This window comes from Ramularia collo-cygni, assembly GCF_900074925.1.
Source record: "Ramularia collo-cygni strain URUG2 genome assembly, contig: RCC_scaffold01, whole genome shotgun sequence".
In the NCBI taxonomy this organism is placed as follows: Eukaryota; Fungi; Ascomycota; class Dothideomycetes; order Mycosphaerellales; family Mycosphaerellaceae; genus Ramularia; species Ramularia collo-cygni.
The window spans coordinates 4,656,531-4,675,532 of record NW_019716255.1 but is presented as its reverse complement, the minus strand read 5'-3'; the positions used below and the strand labels follow the sequence as shown (position 1 = coordinate 4,675,532).

Sequence of the window (19,002 nt, the reverse complement as noted above, 5' to 3'; positions counted from 1 at the left end):
GTGCGAACCACTGTCTAATGTTTGTTTGTTGCGCGTGCGCGTGGGAGCCCGTCCGACTGCCGAGCGGTTCTTGAGATGCGACAGGTCCAGAATCGGCGGAGAAGTCGACGGGGACTGCATTGGATGTCCCAGGCCTGGGTTCGCGAGTTGTGTTACATTCGCTTCCACTCATGCTAGAACTACCATGGCGGTGGGTCAAGGGCAAGGGCCTGTTGTGTTCCCAAGGGCAGGCGGCACACAACACCACGAGGCAAAGGAATCGAGATTACGGCAGGCGCTGCGGTATGACCGTCGTATTGACACTGTTGTGTGCTGTGCGCAGCTTCACGCAGGTCTCGCAAGCATTGCACGCGGTTCACCAAATGATGTCGCCAGTGCACGGGCGGGGCCGACAAGGCAGGCCGATTAGTGCGAACCTCTTCAGGCCAAGGCCCGGTGGAATTGACGATTGCCGCCCTTCATCATCTCTTTGCATCGGAGGTTGTTTACTATGTACCCTATCTCCACAGAGTCCTCTCGAGCATCCTACCTCTGGTGCGTTTGCAGTGAGTTCATTCTCGCAAAGCATATTAAGCTATGAGGAACAACTTTCGATGTAAAGAAGCGCTGTGCTTGGAGCAGCTAAAGATGTCGTGCTTCTGCATTACCGATAATACTGTCGAGACAATGCTGTTCGATAAGACATTTGACTCCCTGCGAGGCTGCTTCATTCTGTGCCTATACTTTAGCTACCTATTCGCGAGCACTGTCACAGAACAAGGAGAGCCGGCAACCTTCAATAATCTCATCAGCCCTGGGCCTATGATGATGCACGATTAGGTATGCGTGCCCCAACCACCTAACCCCACAAAATGACTATGCCGCCGCCGGGGCAGAACTAGCCGAATTGATCCTCTTCAACCAACATGGCATGCCGCCCTCGAAGCGAACGCTCACTAGCCCACACCCGTAGCTGCAGCAGCAGCAGGTATCCCGCGCCGCTCAACCTGTTCTCAATCTGCGACATGCGCGCCGCTCATCGGACCCGGCGCGATGGATGTCGTTCCTTCTTCGCATTCCCCTACTTCAATCTCCACAGATTGATGGCGGCGACCGTCTATACCGACTGTTCCTTTCGTCTCCTTTGAGCGGCCTGCAGCGCTGTGACATGCCTGCCACGCTGTCGCCAATCTGTCACCGCCTTTCTCGTGGCTTTTTAGGCGACGCGGGCCCCGAGGTAAGGGAAGCCGGAGCCTGCGATCTGAATGGCTTCCTGGATCCGCCATGCAGATCTAAGCCTGCGGCTCGCCATGCTTTGTCCGACCACGTTGTAACACGTGGAGACAGTGGGGACGGAGGCAACGACTTCAGGTGTGGGGACACTTGCTCGGCTTGCTCGCGAACTTCTTTGATGCACGTTGCTTCTAGCTGGCCCCTGAGTCGGAACTTGTGAGCAGTATCTGGAAATCGCCTGCAGGCACCGTCCCGCCACCCGTCGTTGTTCTGGTCTTTCGTGCAATACGAGCTGCACGCTATCTACGGGCACCACCTTTTACATCGTCCCGCGCGCCCCCTGCTCTGGAGACGAAGTGGAGCTTCTGGAATGCTGGGACGCTGATATGCAGCTGTGCCACCATACCTGATCCTCGCGATCCGGACTATATTGACCGGGTACATCCCAATCAGGCTACTTGGCCTGTGCGAACCTCGACCTGCTCCTAATCCGTTTGCCTATCCTAAAGAAAACATATGCTAGGGCAGAAATCAGCACGACCCACGGTACWGGAATTCACGAAACTCACGGAAGGGCGACAGCGCAAGTGCGATGAACCTGGGAGTCAAGATTTCGTCAGTGATGTGCTGCGCCTCCCACTGCGGTGGCGAGATACCCCAATAACGACGAGGCCCACTGATATCTACGATTCCAAATTAGTCTCTGTTGACCGCTCTTTCCGAATAGAGGACGTACCCTAATTGGTGATACCTATTCGATTCGCGTTAACATGGCCACGGTCTTGCGGAGAAGTGCAGAAACACTTACATTTGTACGCCGAACAAGGGAAAGGCTATTGAATGCTGTATGTCAGGCACAAGCCTCGCGATGGTAAGATAGCAAGGGGCTACTGACCTGCAGCAAAGCTGGATCGAGCGAACGAATTGGCGGCGAGCGCGCTGGCCGCGTATTGGGGGTACTTGAGTGTCTCGTCAGCGCTATGGTGTTGTCTGCGATGTCGAAATCGCCATCCCTGCACGAAAGGCATCGACTGGATCACCTACGGCCTCAACAAGAAATGTACTACCAGGAGCGTCAGCACGTGCTTCTTTGATCCATGTCGAAACACTTACAACACCCCTGAGAAGACAAATATGTTGCCCACCCCAAACACCGCACTCCAAACGATGGGCACTGCTATTGATCAGCGGTCGAGACGTGGACGAAATCGAACAAGTCAATCACCTATCCAGTGAATGCGGGAATATGTCCTATGCTTGTCAGCATGACGCGTTGCATGTAAGCTTGCTTGCAGGTCCCAACTCACGTCCAGGCGAAACCTGGCGCAGCACGTGTTAGCACATGGATCACATGCATCACATGCACCATATCTAAGGATCTGCTGTGGATCTTGACCTACCGAACAGAGAGATGGGGACGACTAGCGCCCCCATAATTGTTGGCGGAAGGCGGAATTCAGGCTCGGAGATGCCGTCATTCTTGTCAACCAGCCTGTTATCTACACTCAATCAGTTGACGTCGACGCAGGTCGTGTGTCAATGAGGGAAGATGATACAGTTTCTCCGCCACAATGGATCGCAGCCAACACCTAGCAGCATACCCACAAGGATGCCCAAGAATGAGAGACCAATCTGCCATTCGTTGAACCCGTGGTTGTTTTGGAATACGACGGCGAATGCCTATTTCCTGTTAGCATTCTTCCCGGCCCGCAGAGCGCGTAACAGAGACCCCAAAAAAGAGATATAGTATTCCCAAAAGCACGGCACTAAGGCAGCACAGGCTCAAACACATCTGCGCGAGGTTGTAAGCGAGCGATCAAAGATAGGTGCAGCACACCCCTTCGGCCGGACTTGGTACCTGCTCAAAAAATAGCAGCTGAAACGGTCTTATGCAGGACCACATCACTGTTCTCGAGACTGAGCGGCTCATGATTTCGATGGGTGCTTTCCACTGGTAAGGGTCAGTCGGTGGATGACAGGTCCATATCAAAGCCGGAGGGTTATCCTCACCCGATCGTCACCGCTTTCTTTTCGCAATCGTATCGCCTTTCCCCGTAGCATAACGGGTGGATAGGTTTCGGGAACGAAGAGCACGATGAGTATCCACTGAACTGCTGACCAGATGATCAGGACATACWGTCCGATGTCAGTCGCAAACTCAACGCTTTCGGACGGCAAGACCAACGAAGCTCCATCTCCAGTCGGTAAATTGATTGATGAAACCGCCTGCAAGTGAGAAGGCAGTCTCGGTCAGCACGCGTTTCAGATGTTGTCTTGGATGCAGCGTCTCTTTGCATCGGAATGTGTACTTTGACAGCCAAAGGCCGACTTTCGCTACAATCTCAGGAGAGTTGATTGGCTAGCACCATACGAGGCCCAGTATGCTCGAGAGGACTCTGAACAACCTCCGATGCAACGAGACGACGTAGACATGACCGTTGTCTACTCACCTACAACAGGTCCCACCTCGGGACCTAGAAACGGGCTCGCTGTGTAGACCATCATGGGGAGAGAAAGCTGCTCCTTTGAAAAGAGATCACCCACCTGTTGATCAAAAGTCAGCTCTGGAACACTTTAGACCAAGGTCCGGTGAAATTGATGGTTGCCGGCTGTCCTAGTAGTGAATCGACGACCAAGCTCACAAATGACCCGCGGGAAGAGAGCTTCTCTTTAAAAAAAAATCACCTACAGTGCCGCCGGCGACAGAGAGAAATGCACTACCGGCCAGTCCATCAAAGAAACGAGCAATAAGCAGGGTTTCAATGTTCTTGGCCAGGGCGCAAGGAATCAACCAAATCACGAACATCCCAAAAGCGCATATGTCTGAACGATAAGAAGTTAGCCCTGGAACACTTTGGACTCGATCTGTAGTCTCTGGATCAACATCAACCGATCAGCTTCAAGGAAGGGCACTAACAAATGTTTCGTCGACCGTAGAACTCCGAAAGAGGTGAGAGGATCATGGGTCCCAAGCCCAAACCACATACATAGATGGTCAAGCCTAACGTGGCTACTAATCTCGAGACCCCAAACTCAGCTTCCACCTGGCGGTAGGTCGACTATTGCAACCAAGAGTGTTAGCTAGGTAAAGATACAGTCGGTGTCTTCGGCCACAACGGATACCGTATATATAGAAGAGGCGCAAGTAACGCAGAGGGAACTGGCGGCCACTATAAGAACAATACACCATTTTGTCAAAATGGGTCTGTTTCTGGGGTCGAACGGATCGCCTTCTCCGTCAAATGAAACCTCGAATTCGCTGTGAGGGTCGGACGGATCGCGTTTTCCTGCCTCATCGTCATCATGGTCTACGGTATAGCCATCGTACGATTTGTATGATCGTGCTGATGAGCGACTGCGAACTTCCTTCAAGGGCGCGAGTCCAAGGGAAGGATGTTGTTGTTGTGGCTTCGGCTTCGGCGTTCGGATGGCTTCAAATTCCAGTTCGTCGTTGGACTTTTCTCTCGCAGGTATTGACATCTTTTCCTCGATGCTGTTTCCTACATCGGATTCCACGAAGGGTTGCTCAACATCCTCGACCATTCTCGTGAGAGGCAAATGCTKTTTGTTCAGTTAATATCCAATGGTGTGGGACCAAGAAATACTGATGTGTATTATGGAATGAAGGGATGTCAAGCAGCACGACCGCGCTCATGTCTGACAACGCAACGCAGAGGATCGTCGACGTATCGCGAATGATGAATGATGAATGAGGCTCATTCGGCGGAAGGGAGTGATGCAAACCATTTTGTCTCCACACTTTGTTGGTACGCGAACTAGTTCGAAGCCAGTCGCTAGCAGAATACCTAGCCGCACGGCTCGCACGGCAAKTGGATGGACTCTACCTCATCGTCACTCTATTTGTTTCTTTCTGAGCTCTATCTGTCTATATCGCACTGCATGTATCTCGTGTCTCCTCATGGCTACCAAACATGTTCTACTTTGCCGGCATTGACGCCGACCTGCTCTTGACCGCTCGTAGCGTGGACTCGAAGTCTACCCAACAAGACCGTTCTATTGGTATCATCCCACCACTTAGCCACCAGCTACCAGGCTCAAGTATATTCCCCAGAAAAGTCCGGCAACGCTCCCAAACAGCATGCGATACTCGAACGGGACGACAGTGAAGCTCAGAATGCTCACCTATATGACATAGTCAGAAGGTGCTCTCTGATAATTCCTGTCTCGCATATACTCACCGCAGGCCACAGCTTCTGCCCAGCGAATGTCATGGGCCAGAACTGCTCTTGGACATCCTGAAAGGCGGAGGACACTGACTGTCCTCGTAACAGTGCAATACCAGCGATGAAAAGTACAGTCTGTCATTCTTTTAGCGACGTCCAATCGTGGCATTCCAGGACCTCGGGAGGTATTTACATTTGCAGCAGCTCCTATCGTCTGATCAAGTGTGAACTTGACCGCAGTGTTCTTTATGCTGAGCTGCTTCGCAGGCTTCTCGCTTGCTTCGTCGAGGGACTTCTCCGTCAACGTTTTGCTTTGCACTCGTTTCCGAAGCGAATCATCAACGCTGGTGCTTTTGCCCGAGACTGCATCATCGACGAACGCTTCCTTTTCCTTGTGCGGCAATTCTGACGCGTACGCGGGATATTGAGCCTCGAGAAAGCATTGCCACAGATAGTTGGGTGGAGTGGAAAGAACAGAGAACAAGACGAATTGCAGAAGTTTGACCACGTTCAGCGACAATGGACTCTATACATGCACCATCAGTATCCGCAATGGAAGTACTCGGAAGCTCTTACATTGTTTGTCCAGCATGTGATCGTCTGGGCCGAGACATTGGATAGTATGGACATCAAAGCCGACTGAACGGTTGCTTCGAAGATCCCCATGTTCGGTGACTGGTGGCAGTTTAGTGTCAACAACCCTCAGCGGTCTCTTCTTCGGCCACGAAATTGCGTTTTAAAATGCTGCAGTTGGGTAAAGTAGATGATGCTTTCGTCCGTTCACACGGCAGGGAGGATTGAGCTACGTCATTGTGAGATCGCCCGGAGATCCGATGGAGGTAGAGAAAGTTGAAAGTTGAAACGATAGGGGTCGGTACGTCCACGAATGCCCAACGTGTCGACGTCTATACCCAGGTTACCTGCTCTTGGCAGGATGATAAATTTGCTTGACCGCAGAAGGAGATCACAGGGACAGATTGATCTAGCGCTAATGTACGATGTCCCTATGCAGCGGGCGCTATTGCTCGTATGGGAAGGAAGCCCATCCTCACAACACGACTTCTCAAACTTGGCAGAGGTAGAGTTAAAGATTGAAAAGACATGCCGTCGACACGGTGCGGTTTCGGTTTCAATTCCTTGAGCTGCGTCTCCCCTAGCGCTGACCGGCAACTTACCTTACATCTCGTAGCCCAAGAAGCATAGACGGCACTGCGCCGGCGCTGCCGGACATGTGGCGCCTTGCTCCCAGACCAGTGCGCCCAAAGGCAATGAGGCTGGCAAACGATGCGTCCAAGCAGATGAGAACCAATCGCTGGGACATGCAAYCTAGCTTCTAGGCCGCATGGTGCAGCAGGTGTCTGAACTGCCCGTGAATGCGAAATGGTCTCTACACTTCCACCCAACAATGACAATCAAGGTCCCCATCAAAATCAAAAGATCGGGCGGCGAATATGTTCAAGGAGTACTCCGTATAAGCGCCGGTCGAGGTCTAGCATTGGCATAGAATCGGCGACGCCATTCTATGGGAGCAACATCTTAACGCTGCTCGTGCGGAACCCGTTGTCAAACGAATTCTGTGGTTTATCGTGACGCGTTATCGTTAATGGTCTCAATATGGAATGTGCTGGCTGTGATAATTTAGATGCAGATGTCAAGGGTGTTCACAATTTCGGACTGTTAGGTTTCCAAATTCCAAGGGTCCGGTTGTACTTGAGCCCGTACCTAGTAGTTAGTGCTCGAGCCTCGTGCTCGCGTGTCTCTCATAGACTCAAGGCTGGAACTCCCGCAACAATGCACCTTTGCCTCTGCTATTCTTACGATGCGATTTGACGAGCGGCGGGAATGAACGTGATCCCAAGTACCCGGGGAAAGTCAGCAGCATTCCAGGCCGGGGACCAGGACTGATATGGCTGCTCCGCCGCCTGCCCGCTCGTCGAGGCAGGAGGAGCTGGAGCGCCGCTATGCCCAGCATCTGTCGACTCGCAAGCACCATGCGCCGCAGCTATCCATCAACGATGAGGACCACCACGTGACGGAGGTTTTTGGCAGCTGGTATGAGCAAAACGACTCAACAATGAGTGCCGGAGGGAAGGGCAAGAACCGTCCGCTGAGCTACGTGCCGGGCGCCAGCGAGGCGGTCATGGCGAGTCGACAGCAGCGCCGGCATGCTACACTGATGGATGCCAACGCTGCACATGCTGCTTCCGCCGCTGCTGCCGCTCCGACCAGTCCGCAGCTGCGCACTCCGGTGTCCCCTGCACGCAGCAACGAACGATTACCCTCGCCAGTGGAGACCACCCCTACCAAGGCCCTACAACGAATGGGTTCGCGTGGCGCTGAGAATGTGCAAGGGTTGCCAACAACACCACCGCCGCTCAGCCGCCAGTCATCGACAGATACCGCCAACCAGCAGTTCCCGCTGAACGACATTGACTATGAATCGAGTCCAGCCGCGGTAGCGCAGGAGCTCAGCAACCTTCAGGCCATCCGGCGCATGTCAATGAATGTGGACACTGCCGACCCAGATCTACCTTCGTTCAGCAGCTCCTTTGGTGGCATATCTTCCGTTGCACCAAGCAAATCCGACGACGAAGACGATCCTTCTCAATTATTCTGGGTGCCCGCACGTCTGCATCCGGAGCTGGCTCCGAAAGAGTTCAAGACGTTCATTGAAGACAGAGTGGATAAGATCCGACGGCGTTCCGGGTCTGGAGGCGATGACAGCCTGTCTCCTGACACCCTGGAGCGTTCTGGATCCGGGAGCAGTAGTCTGCGGCGAAAGAAGAGCATGCTGTCTCATCAAATCGATACCAGGGGCAACTACGAGGATGGCGCAGAGCGCTTGGAGAGGAAAAGGTCGAGTGGTATGCGGGTTGAAGGACAAGCCACCGTCTCAAATCTAGAAGACTTGGAGGAGTTGGTTGACGATCCAGCGCAGCTTATGCGCCGTATGAGCATAGATCAGGCACGACGGTCTCTCGAGTCTGGGTCTTCGAATGAGGACCTACCAATCTTGCCTCCCGTCGGCACATTGAAGCGATCTACACGGACTACATATCGGAGAGGCAGTTTGAAGAAAGGAGAGCGAGTGCCATTCTCGAAACGTGCTCAGCATCGGAAGCCCGAGCCCGATACACATGAGCCGCCAATGCCAGCATCCCCTATCGCGAAGTACGACGAGCCCTCGATGGGTGGTCTGACCCGTGTGCAGACGGAGCCCACTCCACCACCGAGCGAAACACGCGAGAATTTCTCGAGGCCAGGTCTGAAGCGGAGGGACAAGTCTTCTCAGTCTAGCGAGGATCTCAAGGGAGACGCCAGACGCGATGCCGAGCCTGCTCGTGATGAGCAGCAGCATCCTTCCGAACATAATCACAAGCAGTTTCAGTCCCGGATCGCCTCACCAGGCCGTACGACTGCACAATTGCCTGGCTATAACAATACAAATCCTTTGCCAAACATCATTGAAACCCTCCCCGATGGCACAAAGGTGCCAGTACAGAATCTTGGAGGTAGCTTGCCTGAACGCAAATCTTCACACGAGGTTCCTCGACAGTTTCAGCGGGGTGGTGCACATACGCGTCCCGCACCTGGACGTTCCGGCTCGCCATCATCTACTTTGGATGATCTATCCTCGAGTCCTTCCCCTCTCCCTGGAAGTGGAAATTCAAGAACAGACTCACTGACGCTTGTTCCTACGTTCGAGGAAAAGAAGGCGGAGAAGAAGGAGGGCGGGCGCAAAAGTAGTTGGAAATGGATACTTGGCAACGACGACAGCGATAAGAAATCGAAAGACGAACCGGAGCCCTCATCTTCCAAGTCAAAAGGCGGCAAGGCCGCCAAAGCCACTGCGGACAAGACCAGGCTGGATTTGCTTCAAACTTCTATCGATGGCAGTGCGCCTTCACGAGGCCGGGAGAGCATTGTACTCAACCGCGAGGATGTCAAGCTCGAAGAGGAGCGCCATAAGACCAGCAAGAAGGGGAGCGAGTCCTCCAAGAAGGAGAAAGATTCAAGTCTTCTCTCAGCTATCTTTGGTGGCAAGAAGAAGTCGTCTGATGGCGAGTCAAAGGAGAAAAGGCGAAAAGCGGATCGAAACTTGTCACCGGAACCCGCCCCGAGAATATTAAAGCCTGATATTGACTACAACTGGACTCGTTTCAGCATATTGGAGGAGCGGGCAATCTATCGCATGGCTCACATCAAACTTGCAAACCCGCGACGAGCATTGTACAGTCAAGTGCTACTGTCCAACTTCATGTACTCTTATCTTGCTAAAGTGCAAATGATGCATCCGCAAATCCAAATACCTGCAGCTCAGCGAGCTGCCCAGCAAAGAGGGCAGAAGACTGAGGAGTCGCAGCAACAACAACAGCAGCAGCCGCAGCAGCAACAGCAACAGCATCCACCAGAGTACAATCAGTACCAGCGGTGGCAAGAGGTMAGCATAGCCGTGTAGACATTAAGTCGATGTAACTGACAGTRCTGCAGCAACAAGCGCGGCAAGAGGCATCAGCTTCGTCCAACGGAGAGACGGCCACTCGAACAAGCTTCGACATGGTCCACGATGGTCAGAGGCAAAGCCACGACCACAACGAGCAGTCTTCTGGGCACGATCGCCGGAGCTCGGAAGACCACGGCAGAAATTCCTATTCGTCACATAATGGATCTCGTACAAGCGGTGCCGGTTCGACTGCGAGTGGCAGCAACTCGGGCTATAGTGTAGCATCTACACATGATTATTTAGGATACTCGAAGTCTGAACAGCCCTTTGATCAACGAGGTGGGATCTCATGGGATGATGACACATGATTGGAGGGGCTGGCGAGAGCAACGAGTGTTATACTGTAACAATGGAGATCGCTTTTGGTGTAATCGTCTATGTAACTAGACGCAGTGCGCAGTGCGCAGTCGTTGTATGAATTTGACGCCGCTTTTGGCTGGCGGCCTCTCAGATGATATTTGCGCCTTGTGCATGCTCAACGAACGGTTGTGACGTGTGAAGTTCTTGCACCTGGCCAAAGTAAATAGCTTCGAGGGGCAAAAGACAGACGTGAGAGTTCTATTTTCTATGCAGCAGTACCGATTTCGAGGGCCTCCTTGGGCTTAGCTTGATGGGCAGTGAATGTTCGGAGGCCATTCGCCGAGCCCTAACCCCGAGGGCTCCAATTTTGTCGTCTCGACATCACTTCGCCGCTCACTTCTTCTCAAATTCAACAATCAACAGTTGATAAGCATGGCGCGAACTAAGAGTAAGCAACGACCAGTTCGCTCCGATTACACAGGACTGATCCGCATGTAGAAAATCGCCAAACGCTCGGTGGGCAGCTACAATCCGTAAGGTCGAAATTCATCGGCAGTGGGCCGTTCGGAAGCCGTCTAACTTCACTTTGCAGGCCCGCGCTAAGCACGACACTGCGCTTGAAGGTGGGTACATATTGATTTCTTTTATCAATCACCTGAGATCTACTGACTGTTCCGTACAGCGGAAATTCTAGGAAAGCTCGCAGACAAAGCAAACAAGCCTCCGAAAGTCAAGAAGCCAAAGACAACTGATGGCAAGGAAGGACAGACTACTGAAGGTGGCAAGACTTCCAGTCAAAAGAAGGCCCCAAAGGAAAAGAAAGAAAAGCGCAACGGCCTTAAAAAGAAGAAGGAGCTCAAGGCGACGCTCGCTTCAAGCCTATCGATTGCTCCTCACAATGCGGGTGAGTTGATCAAGCGCGCAAATTCCCAATTCACTTTCAGCGAAATGTTACGGGCAGCAAGTTCTTTGGATGAATCGGGTGGTGGAGATTTCACGGAAGCGGAATTCATGGCGAAGGCAGCAGAAATACGTGAGGTTGGTGCACAGGGCGAAGGAGCAGTGCAGTCAAAGGCTGAGCGCAAGGCTGAGCGGAAGGCCCAAGCCAAGGYCAAGCAGGGCAAGAACATGACAGGTGTAGAGAAGAAGAAAGGAGAGTCAAGCAGTCGGGTCCCCGAACCTCAGCAGAGTCATATCCCAGAAGCTCAGCAAAGTCAGCAGTCGAGCGAAGTCACTCCAGACAAGATCGCGCTGCCCGGCAACAATGGGTTCTCGAAGGACTTCTGGATGGACCTCGCGGGTTCTCGAGAAGCTGCCGCTGTAGCTGCTTTGTGAGTTGGAATGGAGCTCAGGCGATGGCATGGATGGAGGATGGTTGCAAATATTGAGCGATTCACGGCGCAATTGGCGTAAGGGCTGGTCATGGATTCGATCGACTCGAGTCTGGTCACAGAGTATCTGCCGCGAGGATGCTATGAGGTTGGAGAGGGCGACGACTAGTCTTCTTGCTACAAGTAAGTCACACAATGAACTTGCTCATCAGCAGTACTCAACCGAGTTCTGAATGGCAAATATAGGCGCCGTTTTGGCGAGTGAAGTGCTAGCCCATTCTTGACGATCCGGTCTTGCCTCGTTGCCTCGTCGCCGCCTCGGGAGCGGCGGGAAGTGGCGCTAACGGCAGGCATAACATCTTTGATCAGCCCATGACCTGGGCTGTCTTCTTCCGGCACCACCACCATCATCAATCGCCGCCATTGTTATATCAGTGGACGGCATGGAGAGTTTGATGTGGAGGCCCACGGCCGCCGAGCTGGCAGCGGCAACGGCAATGGCCCGGCGCCCACAAAACAGACCGTCTCAGCACTTACACGTAGCGAAGCAGAGACATGCCGATGCGATGAAAGCGATCGTTTTGGGCTCACCAGACTTGCCTCGCGGCTTGACTTTCTCCCAACAGCGCGAAGTTGCTCTTCGCGACTTCATCCGCCGCAACCAAGATCTGGCGGCCACTGCTGACACCATCAGCCCCGCGAACCTCGAGGCGGTGGTTTCACAGATGTCAGAAGTTTCGCCGCGCACGAAGCCCGCTCGCCTTCGTCGTACCTATCCGCCCCCTCGACCAGCTCCATCCATCGGTTGGACGCCAGACCTAATGCCCACCATCAATCGTGCCGCATCACGAGCTGATGATGGGCTCAGGTTCGTGTTCGACGGTTCGATGTACGCGGGAGCGAGTGCGCAGCGACCTCTGGTGATCGACGACCACGACGACCACGATGCAGTCCCGCGCTCGAATGTCCCGCAGGCCCACGTCGCTCACTGGAATATGCCGCAAATGAACATCCCCCAAATCATCACCCCACAATCGAACATGCCGCAGTCGAACATGCCGCAGTCGAACATCCTGCAGTCGAACATCCCGCATTCAAACGGTATGCCCTTCGCACAACAGCGATACCCACTGCGCAGCAAGGGAGCTGTTCAGACTCAGTCACTCGCGTTTCCCGAGCCTGCGCCCATTGAAGCATCCGCACTGTTTACCCCGACTCAGACCGTCACGGCACAGATTGAAACCCATGGACTCGAGCCTGTTTCCGACTTCGGACGCATCGAAGCCCCCGCTCTATCCACTACGGTACACACTGTCACAGTTCAAGAGCCGGATCTCCAACTCAAGCCTACTACTCGCTCGGGCACGTGCGTAGAGCAGGCAATCGACCTCGACGCAGAAGGCGTTGATCACCCGCAGCTCAACCAGACAATGCACTACTCTGGGTCAGCAGCGCCACTGCAGAACTCAATGCTTGCTGCAGCTGCACCAACCAATATGAGCGTCAACGCGCCATGGAAGTATCCGAGGTTGCATTTTCCCTGCGCAACCATGCCGGCGCGGTCCGCGATAGCTCCAGCTGCGCCGACCAAACCACTTACCAAGAAGGAGAAGAGGGCAGCAAAAGCTGCTGCCAATACTTCCGAGAAACAGCGGGTCCAGAAAGCAAAGCAGCAGGCTAAGCAGAAGCAAATGGAGCTGCCATCGAGGTCCGCGAGCACCCGGAAAGATCGCATTGACACTCAGGTTTCGCAAGTCCGTCAACGCTTCTTCGCTCGCGCTAAGAACGAGATGCACCAGGGCAGCCGTTCGTACCCGGTTGTCATCGAAGCGCTACAAGGAGCGATCACAGACCTCCAGATGGAAGAGCTGCTCTATCAAACAGCCCAGCGCGCGCCGCAGGCATCACCAGCGCCACCAACGGTAGCTGTCCCGGCTTTCGCTGAAGCGTCAGCCTCACGGAGGTTCTGGGGGATGCCAGTCGGGTTCGTCGCCAAGGGGATGGCTGCTCTCAGGCAGCATCTCGATCATGCTGATGCTGCCAATGCTGCTGCCCCGGAGTCGAATGCTGGTCGTCCAGGAGGTGGTGGTGGCATGCATTGAGCAGATTCAAGACGGGTTCCATGTGGATGGAACCGATGATGAGACTCGTGCAGGACTGTCCAGATTGTGCCAATTCAGCAAAAGCTGTGCGGGGTTACTATTCTGCGGCAGGCGCTCGCTATGCTACAATGTTGACGCAGAGTCAATGGCCAGTTGATGGGGCTAAAAGGTGAAGAGGAAACGTAGAAACGAAATCGCAGTGCCAGTCGTTTCTCATTACTCGTGCCCATGAACCTGGTTTTATGTGTCCGTGTCGCCCGTATATGGCACCGTACTTGTGAGGTTTTTAGCTGTGAGCATAGTAAGGTAAGCCGACACCTCACCAGAACTTTCACGGACTTCAAAGGCTGCGAATGTCGAGAACATAGACGTGATAGACAACTTGCATTATGGTAGCTCAGAAAACATCAACATCCGAGTCGAGCCATGCTACCAGACTCTGCTGATCCTCGGACCTCCACTAGCAGTAAAACCAGACGCTCACGTGGCAGTGAGCCATTCCTCTGATACGCCACCCCAAACGCCCAAGAGCATAACTATGCTCGCCAAGTATCGTTGACGACGGATCCCTCAATCACGAGGATTGTCGTGCTGATTCCAAATTGCGACATCCTGACTATCACGCTGCTCCTTGAGATGTTCAGGGCGTTCTGGACGCTTGACCTCCTGTGCTGGTCGACGTTTCTGACCATCGGAGTCCCCACCGTTCTTAGCAACGACGTGTCCGTGGCTGTCAACATCGACGCCATTAGCGGCGATCTCGATCTCCTGGTTGGTAGCGGTGCCATGAACCACAGCTTGAACAGCCTTCTCCATGACTTTCAGCTTCTTCGTTTCGCCCCGAATGCGCTCGAGATGCTCAAAGTAACCGTCTGCGACTGGTGTGACGTATTTGCCGCAGAAGACGCCGACTTCGAACTTTTGGTTGTCGCGAGGACTGTCTTTCGCGCATGCTTTCTCCAGGTCGTGGAGGGAWTGATAGATGACGGCATCCGCGCCGATGTTCTGCGCAATCTGGTCCATGGCGCATTGGCGTGCAATGAGCTCATCCTGGCTTGCAAGATCGATTCCGTAGATGTGAGCGTGCGTGATAGGCGGCGCGCAACTGCTGAAGTAGACCTTGCGAGCACCGGCCTCGCGTACCATGTTGACAATTTCCCTGCATGTCGTGCCGCGTACGATGCTGTCATCGACGAGCAGCACATTCTTGTCTTTGAACTCGATCGGGATGGCGTTGAGCTTGGCTCTGACACCACGTTGACGAGCCTTTTGCGACGGCATGATGAAGGTTCGGAAGATGTATCGGTTCTTCACAAAGCCCTGGCAGTACGGCTTCTTGAGGTGCGTGCTGACCGCGTATGCTGAAACGAGCGAGGTCTCCGGAATAGGGATGACAGCGTCGATCTCTTTCAGCACATCTGCGCCCAGCTGCTTCTTGATGGTCTCGGCAAGGCTGTAGCCCATGAGTTGCCGGCTGCGATAGACGGAGATGCCATCGATGGTGCTTTCCGGACGCGCAAAGTAGACATACTCGAAGATGTCGGGCGCGTACGCCTTCTGTGGGCTGACTTGTTGGAAGACCGGTGCCYTGCCCTTTTCGATGATGACGGCCTGGCCGGGAAGGATGTCCTTGATGTTGCTGTAGCCATTTTGGCTCAAGGCGACGGACTCGGATGCCATCATGTAGTCCATACCACCCTCGACGTCAGAGGAGGGACGCTCACCCAGGACCATAGGACGAATGCCGTAGGAATCACGGAACCCAATAAGTCCGAATCCGGCCAGCATTGCCGTACATGCCCATCCACCCTGGAGCCGGGTGTACATTCTCTCAAGTGCACTGAAGCAATCAGAAGAGTTGATTCTTGCCTTGCCGGTGGTGTTGAGCTCATCGGCGAAGATGTTCAGCATCAGCTCGCTGTCGGACTCGGTGTTGATGTGTCTGTGGGCCTCCTTGTCCAGGTACTCTCTTAGTTCGGGAGCATTGATCAGGTTGCCATTGTGAGTGAAGCAGATGCCGTATGGAGAGTTCACATAGAATGGCTGAGCCTCCGAGTTGTTGGAGCTTCCCGCAGTCGGGTAGCGTAGGTGTCCCAATCCCATGTAGCCGGGCAAGTCGGCCACTCTCTTGCCCTCGTTGAAGACCTTGGAGGCAAGACCGTTTCCCTTGCACTGGTAGAACTTGCYACCTGTGGAGCACGTCGCAATACCACAGGCATCTTGTCCGCGGTGCTGGAGGTAGTACAGCGCCTGGTGCAACTCGGGTCCCGCGTCTGCCGACGTCGAGGCCAGGATGACAGCGAGGATTCCGCACATGGTGGCAGAATGGCTTGTTGTTGGTGTGTCGGAGATGTCGGAGGTGTTGGAGAATGGATATGATCTTCCTCACTTCTTCATTAGCATGTGCATTGCCCGTGAATTTGGCTGGTGAAAAAACAAAGAGGTGAAGCTGATCTCAGAACGAGCTTTTCTGGGCATGGGTAATACCAAGTCTAACATCTTAAATAATACTCGGATCATCATTGGAGGGGCAGTGGAATGGGCAGATTGCTGCAATATCTTGGGCAACTCACCTCCGAGGTTGATCGCGGAAGCAATGGAGGATGGAATTTTGGGGTCTAGGGCGGAGCGGTATGGTGGGTGGTCGCTCGCAGTGTTACGAGGATTGCAGCATCGTGGACGCGACGATAGCGATAGCTTCGGATTGAAGTGATAGGCGATGACATTTTGTCGTAGGCTGAGGTTATCATAAAAGACGAATTTTCGTTTCTTCTGTCCGGGAGTCGGCGGGGGATCCACACCGCTAAAGAAGGTAGTTTGATCAGTCAGCCGATCAGGACAGGTATACTTGGAAGACTTTAGGGTCCCACTTCACCTCGTCTTGATGGCAGCTACGACGTTATGCCTTGAACAAACATTGCTCGAGGACTTTTGTTCGGCACAGATTTGATATCTTCTCTTTCGTTCTCGCAGGCATCCTCGAAGTCTTTGCAAGGCTATATAACACACCTACGCTCTAGCTATCCCCAACAGTCCCCGCGCTCTCCCGTATCTCTCCGTCGTTTGCATGATTGCCCACAATCGATCACCCAAGAATGGGAACTGAACGCAGCGTCGGTTCCACCAGCCAGCTACATTCTCCTGGCCATCATGGACTAGTTCCATCCTCCGAGCCACGTTCCATTGAATTTGCGGTGTGGCTGCCGGGCATGTTTATAGCATCCATGTGCACGGCTCTATCCCCCAGAAGGCGGCTTGACTTCAGCTACCGCAGCAATGTTCATCGAAGTCGGAATTCAGCCTCTCGCAACACTATGGGCCTTGGGCTCTTACAAGTTCGAGGGACGTCTGGATTGCTCACATCCATGTTTGGACGGCCCTCCATCGCGGAACAGAGGATGTCACAACATCTCGTACACCTCCCTTTGATCGATGGCAAAGATGTTTGCTGCAGTCTTGGCGCAAACGGTGCTATTCCCGTCTAACTTTCTTCACTCTTTTGTTCTACTCAATTTTCATTGCGGCGTGCCTCGCTACCTCCAGCTTTACTTTCCGTTTTGCCTTCCCTTATCCCTCTCCAATTCCTGTGACAACATTGCTTTCGTATTGTTCTCATCTCTGCCGCGGCTCACCGCACTCGCTCTTGTCAGACACGACCTGCCAATAGCACTTCTGTCGCTGCGATAACGCAGCTCACTGGTGCAAACTCYCCGAAATTTGCCGCTCCGCCTCCTCAGCACCTAGGGCATCTACAAAATGGCCGGATCAAGGTCAAAAACAACCCCACTCTCCAATCGCCGTCGCGGATCTACCGCTCAGCACAGTCACTACATTTCTGCCGACGATGATGCTAGCCAAACAGAGTCAGGCGACGCCGACACAGACGCAGAGGAGAGCCTGCACAGCCGCGTTGAGGTCATCGACGTTAACAATTATGAGTCACAAGGGTTGGTCGACCTCACGGGCGATGACTTTGAGCGACGCGACACCTCCCCCGACTTGACCGYCGACCTCACGAACCATGACTCGAAAAACTCTGCTCGGACTCGATTCGATGTCGTTGTCCAGCCTGGCGATTGTGTTGAATGCCGACACAAAGAAAATGACGCCTTTTTACGGATAGTTCAGATCACTAAAAGCCATGGCCAGGTGTACCTGCATGGCGACCTTCTGCAGCGTTGCGGAGATGTCGATGAGAAGTTTCCGAAAGCTGGTGGTCCATCCCCTTTACACGCTCTTATGCCTCGCACCAAGAACGAAGTGTGTGCTCTGATTACCGGCACCTCCACAACATCGCTAGGACAAGCACGTGTGACGAGGCGGATCGAAGACGTTGGCATTGTTCGCAACGTGATATTCACAAACAAGCCTCACGGCGATCTGAGTGGACAAAGCTTTGGCGAGTTCTACACCACAGAAGAATGGAAGGAGAAGCAGGAACGTGGAACACTCTTCTGCCGGAGGAAATATATCGAAGAGATGAATGAAAAGGGCAAGCAAGTTGTAGCCTACCAGATCCTCTGGATTGATCAGCATGAATGCGACTCGAATTGTGGTAGCTCAGCAGAGCAAATATTCGAAGACTACCGCCCAAACAAAGATRCGAATGGAGACGTGCAGGAAGAAGCGAAAGGGTCCACGAAGCGTAAACGAGAGGTCATCGACCTTATCGACATCTCCAGCGATGACGATCAAGGCCATTCTCATGGCGATCAGAATACCCAGAACGAGAAGAAGCCACATATCGCGCGGAAGAAGACAATTGGTGGTCTTTCAACTGAGACTACGGAGTTTGGGGAGGAGAATGGCGGAAAGGAGAAGTTAACCCACAAAGCAGTCGAGGAACGCTCCAAGTTAAAGCGGACCAAGAACACGATCACGTACGCAGACCTCTGTGCTGGAGCTGGCGGAACCGCTACAGGAGCCAAGCTAGCCGGCATGAAGATCAAGTATCTCCTTGACATCAACAGCGACGCTTGCAAGACGCTCAAGCTCAACTTTCCCGGGGTCACCGTCCTGAAAATGGATATTGGAGCCTTCTCTATCAGATACACCATCGGATATCGTGTCGATGTGATGCACATATCATTTCCTTGTCAAGGTCACTCACTTGCCAACAGGGGCAACAACGATGAACTTGACAACGAACGTATCGCTACAGCATACGGGACTTTGGAAAACATTCTTGCGAATTGCAAGCCAAGAATCCTCACTTTGGAACAGGTCCCAGGTATCCTGTACAAGAAGGATGGCCAGCACTTCCGTGCGCAGGTCTGTGCCTTGACGCAAGCAGGATACAATTTGAGATGGAAAGTCATCAATTTCGCGCAGCATGGAAACTCGCAAGCTCGCAAGAGAGTTATTGTGAT

The 19,002-nt window shown here is 53.4% G+C and overlaps 6 protein-coding genes; 3 read left to right on the top strand and 3 right to left on the bottom strand.

Annotated features, from left to right (window-relative positions):
- Positions 1-1,666: 1,666 nt before the first annotated feature.
- RCC_12155 (related to benomyl/methotrexate resistance protein) lies at positions 1,667-4,755 on the bottom strand (the record flags this gene model as incomplete). XM_023766807.1 has 20 exons in its annotated part: positions 1,667-1,731; positions 1,782-1,810; positions 1,869-1,895; positions 1,949-1,963; positions 2,021-2,045; positions 2,108-2,171; positions 2,257-2,275; positions 2,326-2,386; positions 2,438-2,463; positions 2,520-2,532; positions 2,613-2,711; positions 2,769-2,892; positions 2,942-3,004; positions 3,071-3,163; positions 3,223-3,348; positions 3,398-3,438; positions 3,663-3,756; positions 3,902-4,035; positions 4,130-4,271; positions 4,336-4,755. The coding sequence occupies 20 exons, from the start codon at positions 4,753-4,755 to the stop codon at positions 1,667-1,669; spliced, it is 1,680 nt and encodes a 559-aa protein (XP_023622575.1).
- Positions 4,756-5,247: 492 nt separating this feature from the next.
- On the bottom strand, positions 5,248-6,062 carry RCC_01511 (related to integral membrane protein, Mpv17/PMP22 family; the record flags this gene model as incomplete). XM_023766806.1 has 4 exons in its annotated part: positions 5,248-5,355; positions 5,412-5,531; positions 5,590-5,922; positions 5,973-6,062. The coding sequence occupies 4 exons, from the start codon at positions 6,060-6,062 to the stop codon at positions 5,248-5,250; spliced, it is 651 nt and encodes a 216-aa protein (XP_023622574.1).
- A 1,240-nt stretch (positions 6,063-7,302) lies between these two features.
- RCC_01510 (uncharacterized protein) lies at positions 7,303-9,855 on the top strand (the record flags this gene model as incomplete). The annotated part of the gene is made up of 1 exon (XM_023766805.1): positions 7,303-9,855. One exon carries the CDS (start codon positions 7,303-7,305, stop codon positions 9,853-9,855), a length of 2,553 nt encoding a protein of 850 aa, XP_023622573.1.
- A 777-nt stretch (positions 9,856-10,632) lies between these two features.
- RCC_12322 (uncharacterized protein) lies at positions 10,633-11,535 on the top strand (the record flags this gene model as incomplete). XM_023766804.1 has 4 exons in its annotated part: positions 10,633-10,648; positions 10,699-10,733; positions 10,793-10,823; positions 10,883-11,535. The coding sequence occupies 4 exons, from the start codon at positions 10,633-10,635 to the stop codon at positions 11,533-11,535; spliced, it is 735 nt and encodes a 244-aa protein (XP_023622572.1).
- A 439-nt stretch (positions 11,536-11,974) lies between these two features.
- Positions 11,975-13,633, top strand: RCC_01509 (uncharacterized protein; the record flags this gene model as incomplete). Its single annotated transcript, XM_023766803.1, has 1 exon — positions 11,975-13,633. The coding sequence occupies one exon, from the start codon at positions 11,975-11,977 to the stop codon at positions 13,631-13,633; it is 1,659 nt and encodes a 552-aa protein (XP_023622571.1).
- A 570-nt stretch (positions 13,634-14,203) lies between these two features.
- On the bottom strand, positions 14,204-15,949 carry RCC_01508 (probable glutamine phosphoribosylpyrophosphate amidotransferase; the record flags this gene model as incomplete). Its single annotated transcript, XM_023766802.1, has 1 exon — positions 14,204-15,949. One exon carries the CDS (start codon positions 15,947-15,949, stop codon positions 14,204-14,206), a length of 1,746 nt encoding a protein of 581 aa, XP_023622570.1.
- Between the last annotated feature and the right edge of the window lie 3,053 nt (positions 15,950-19,002).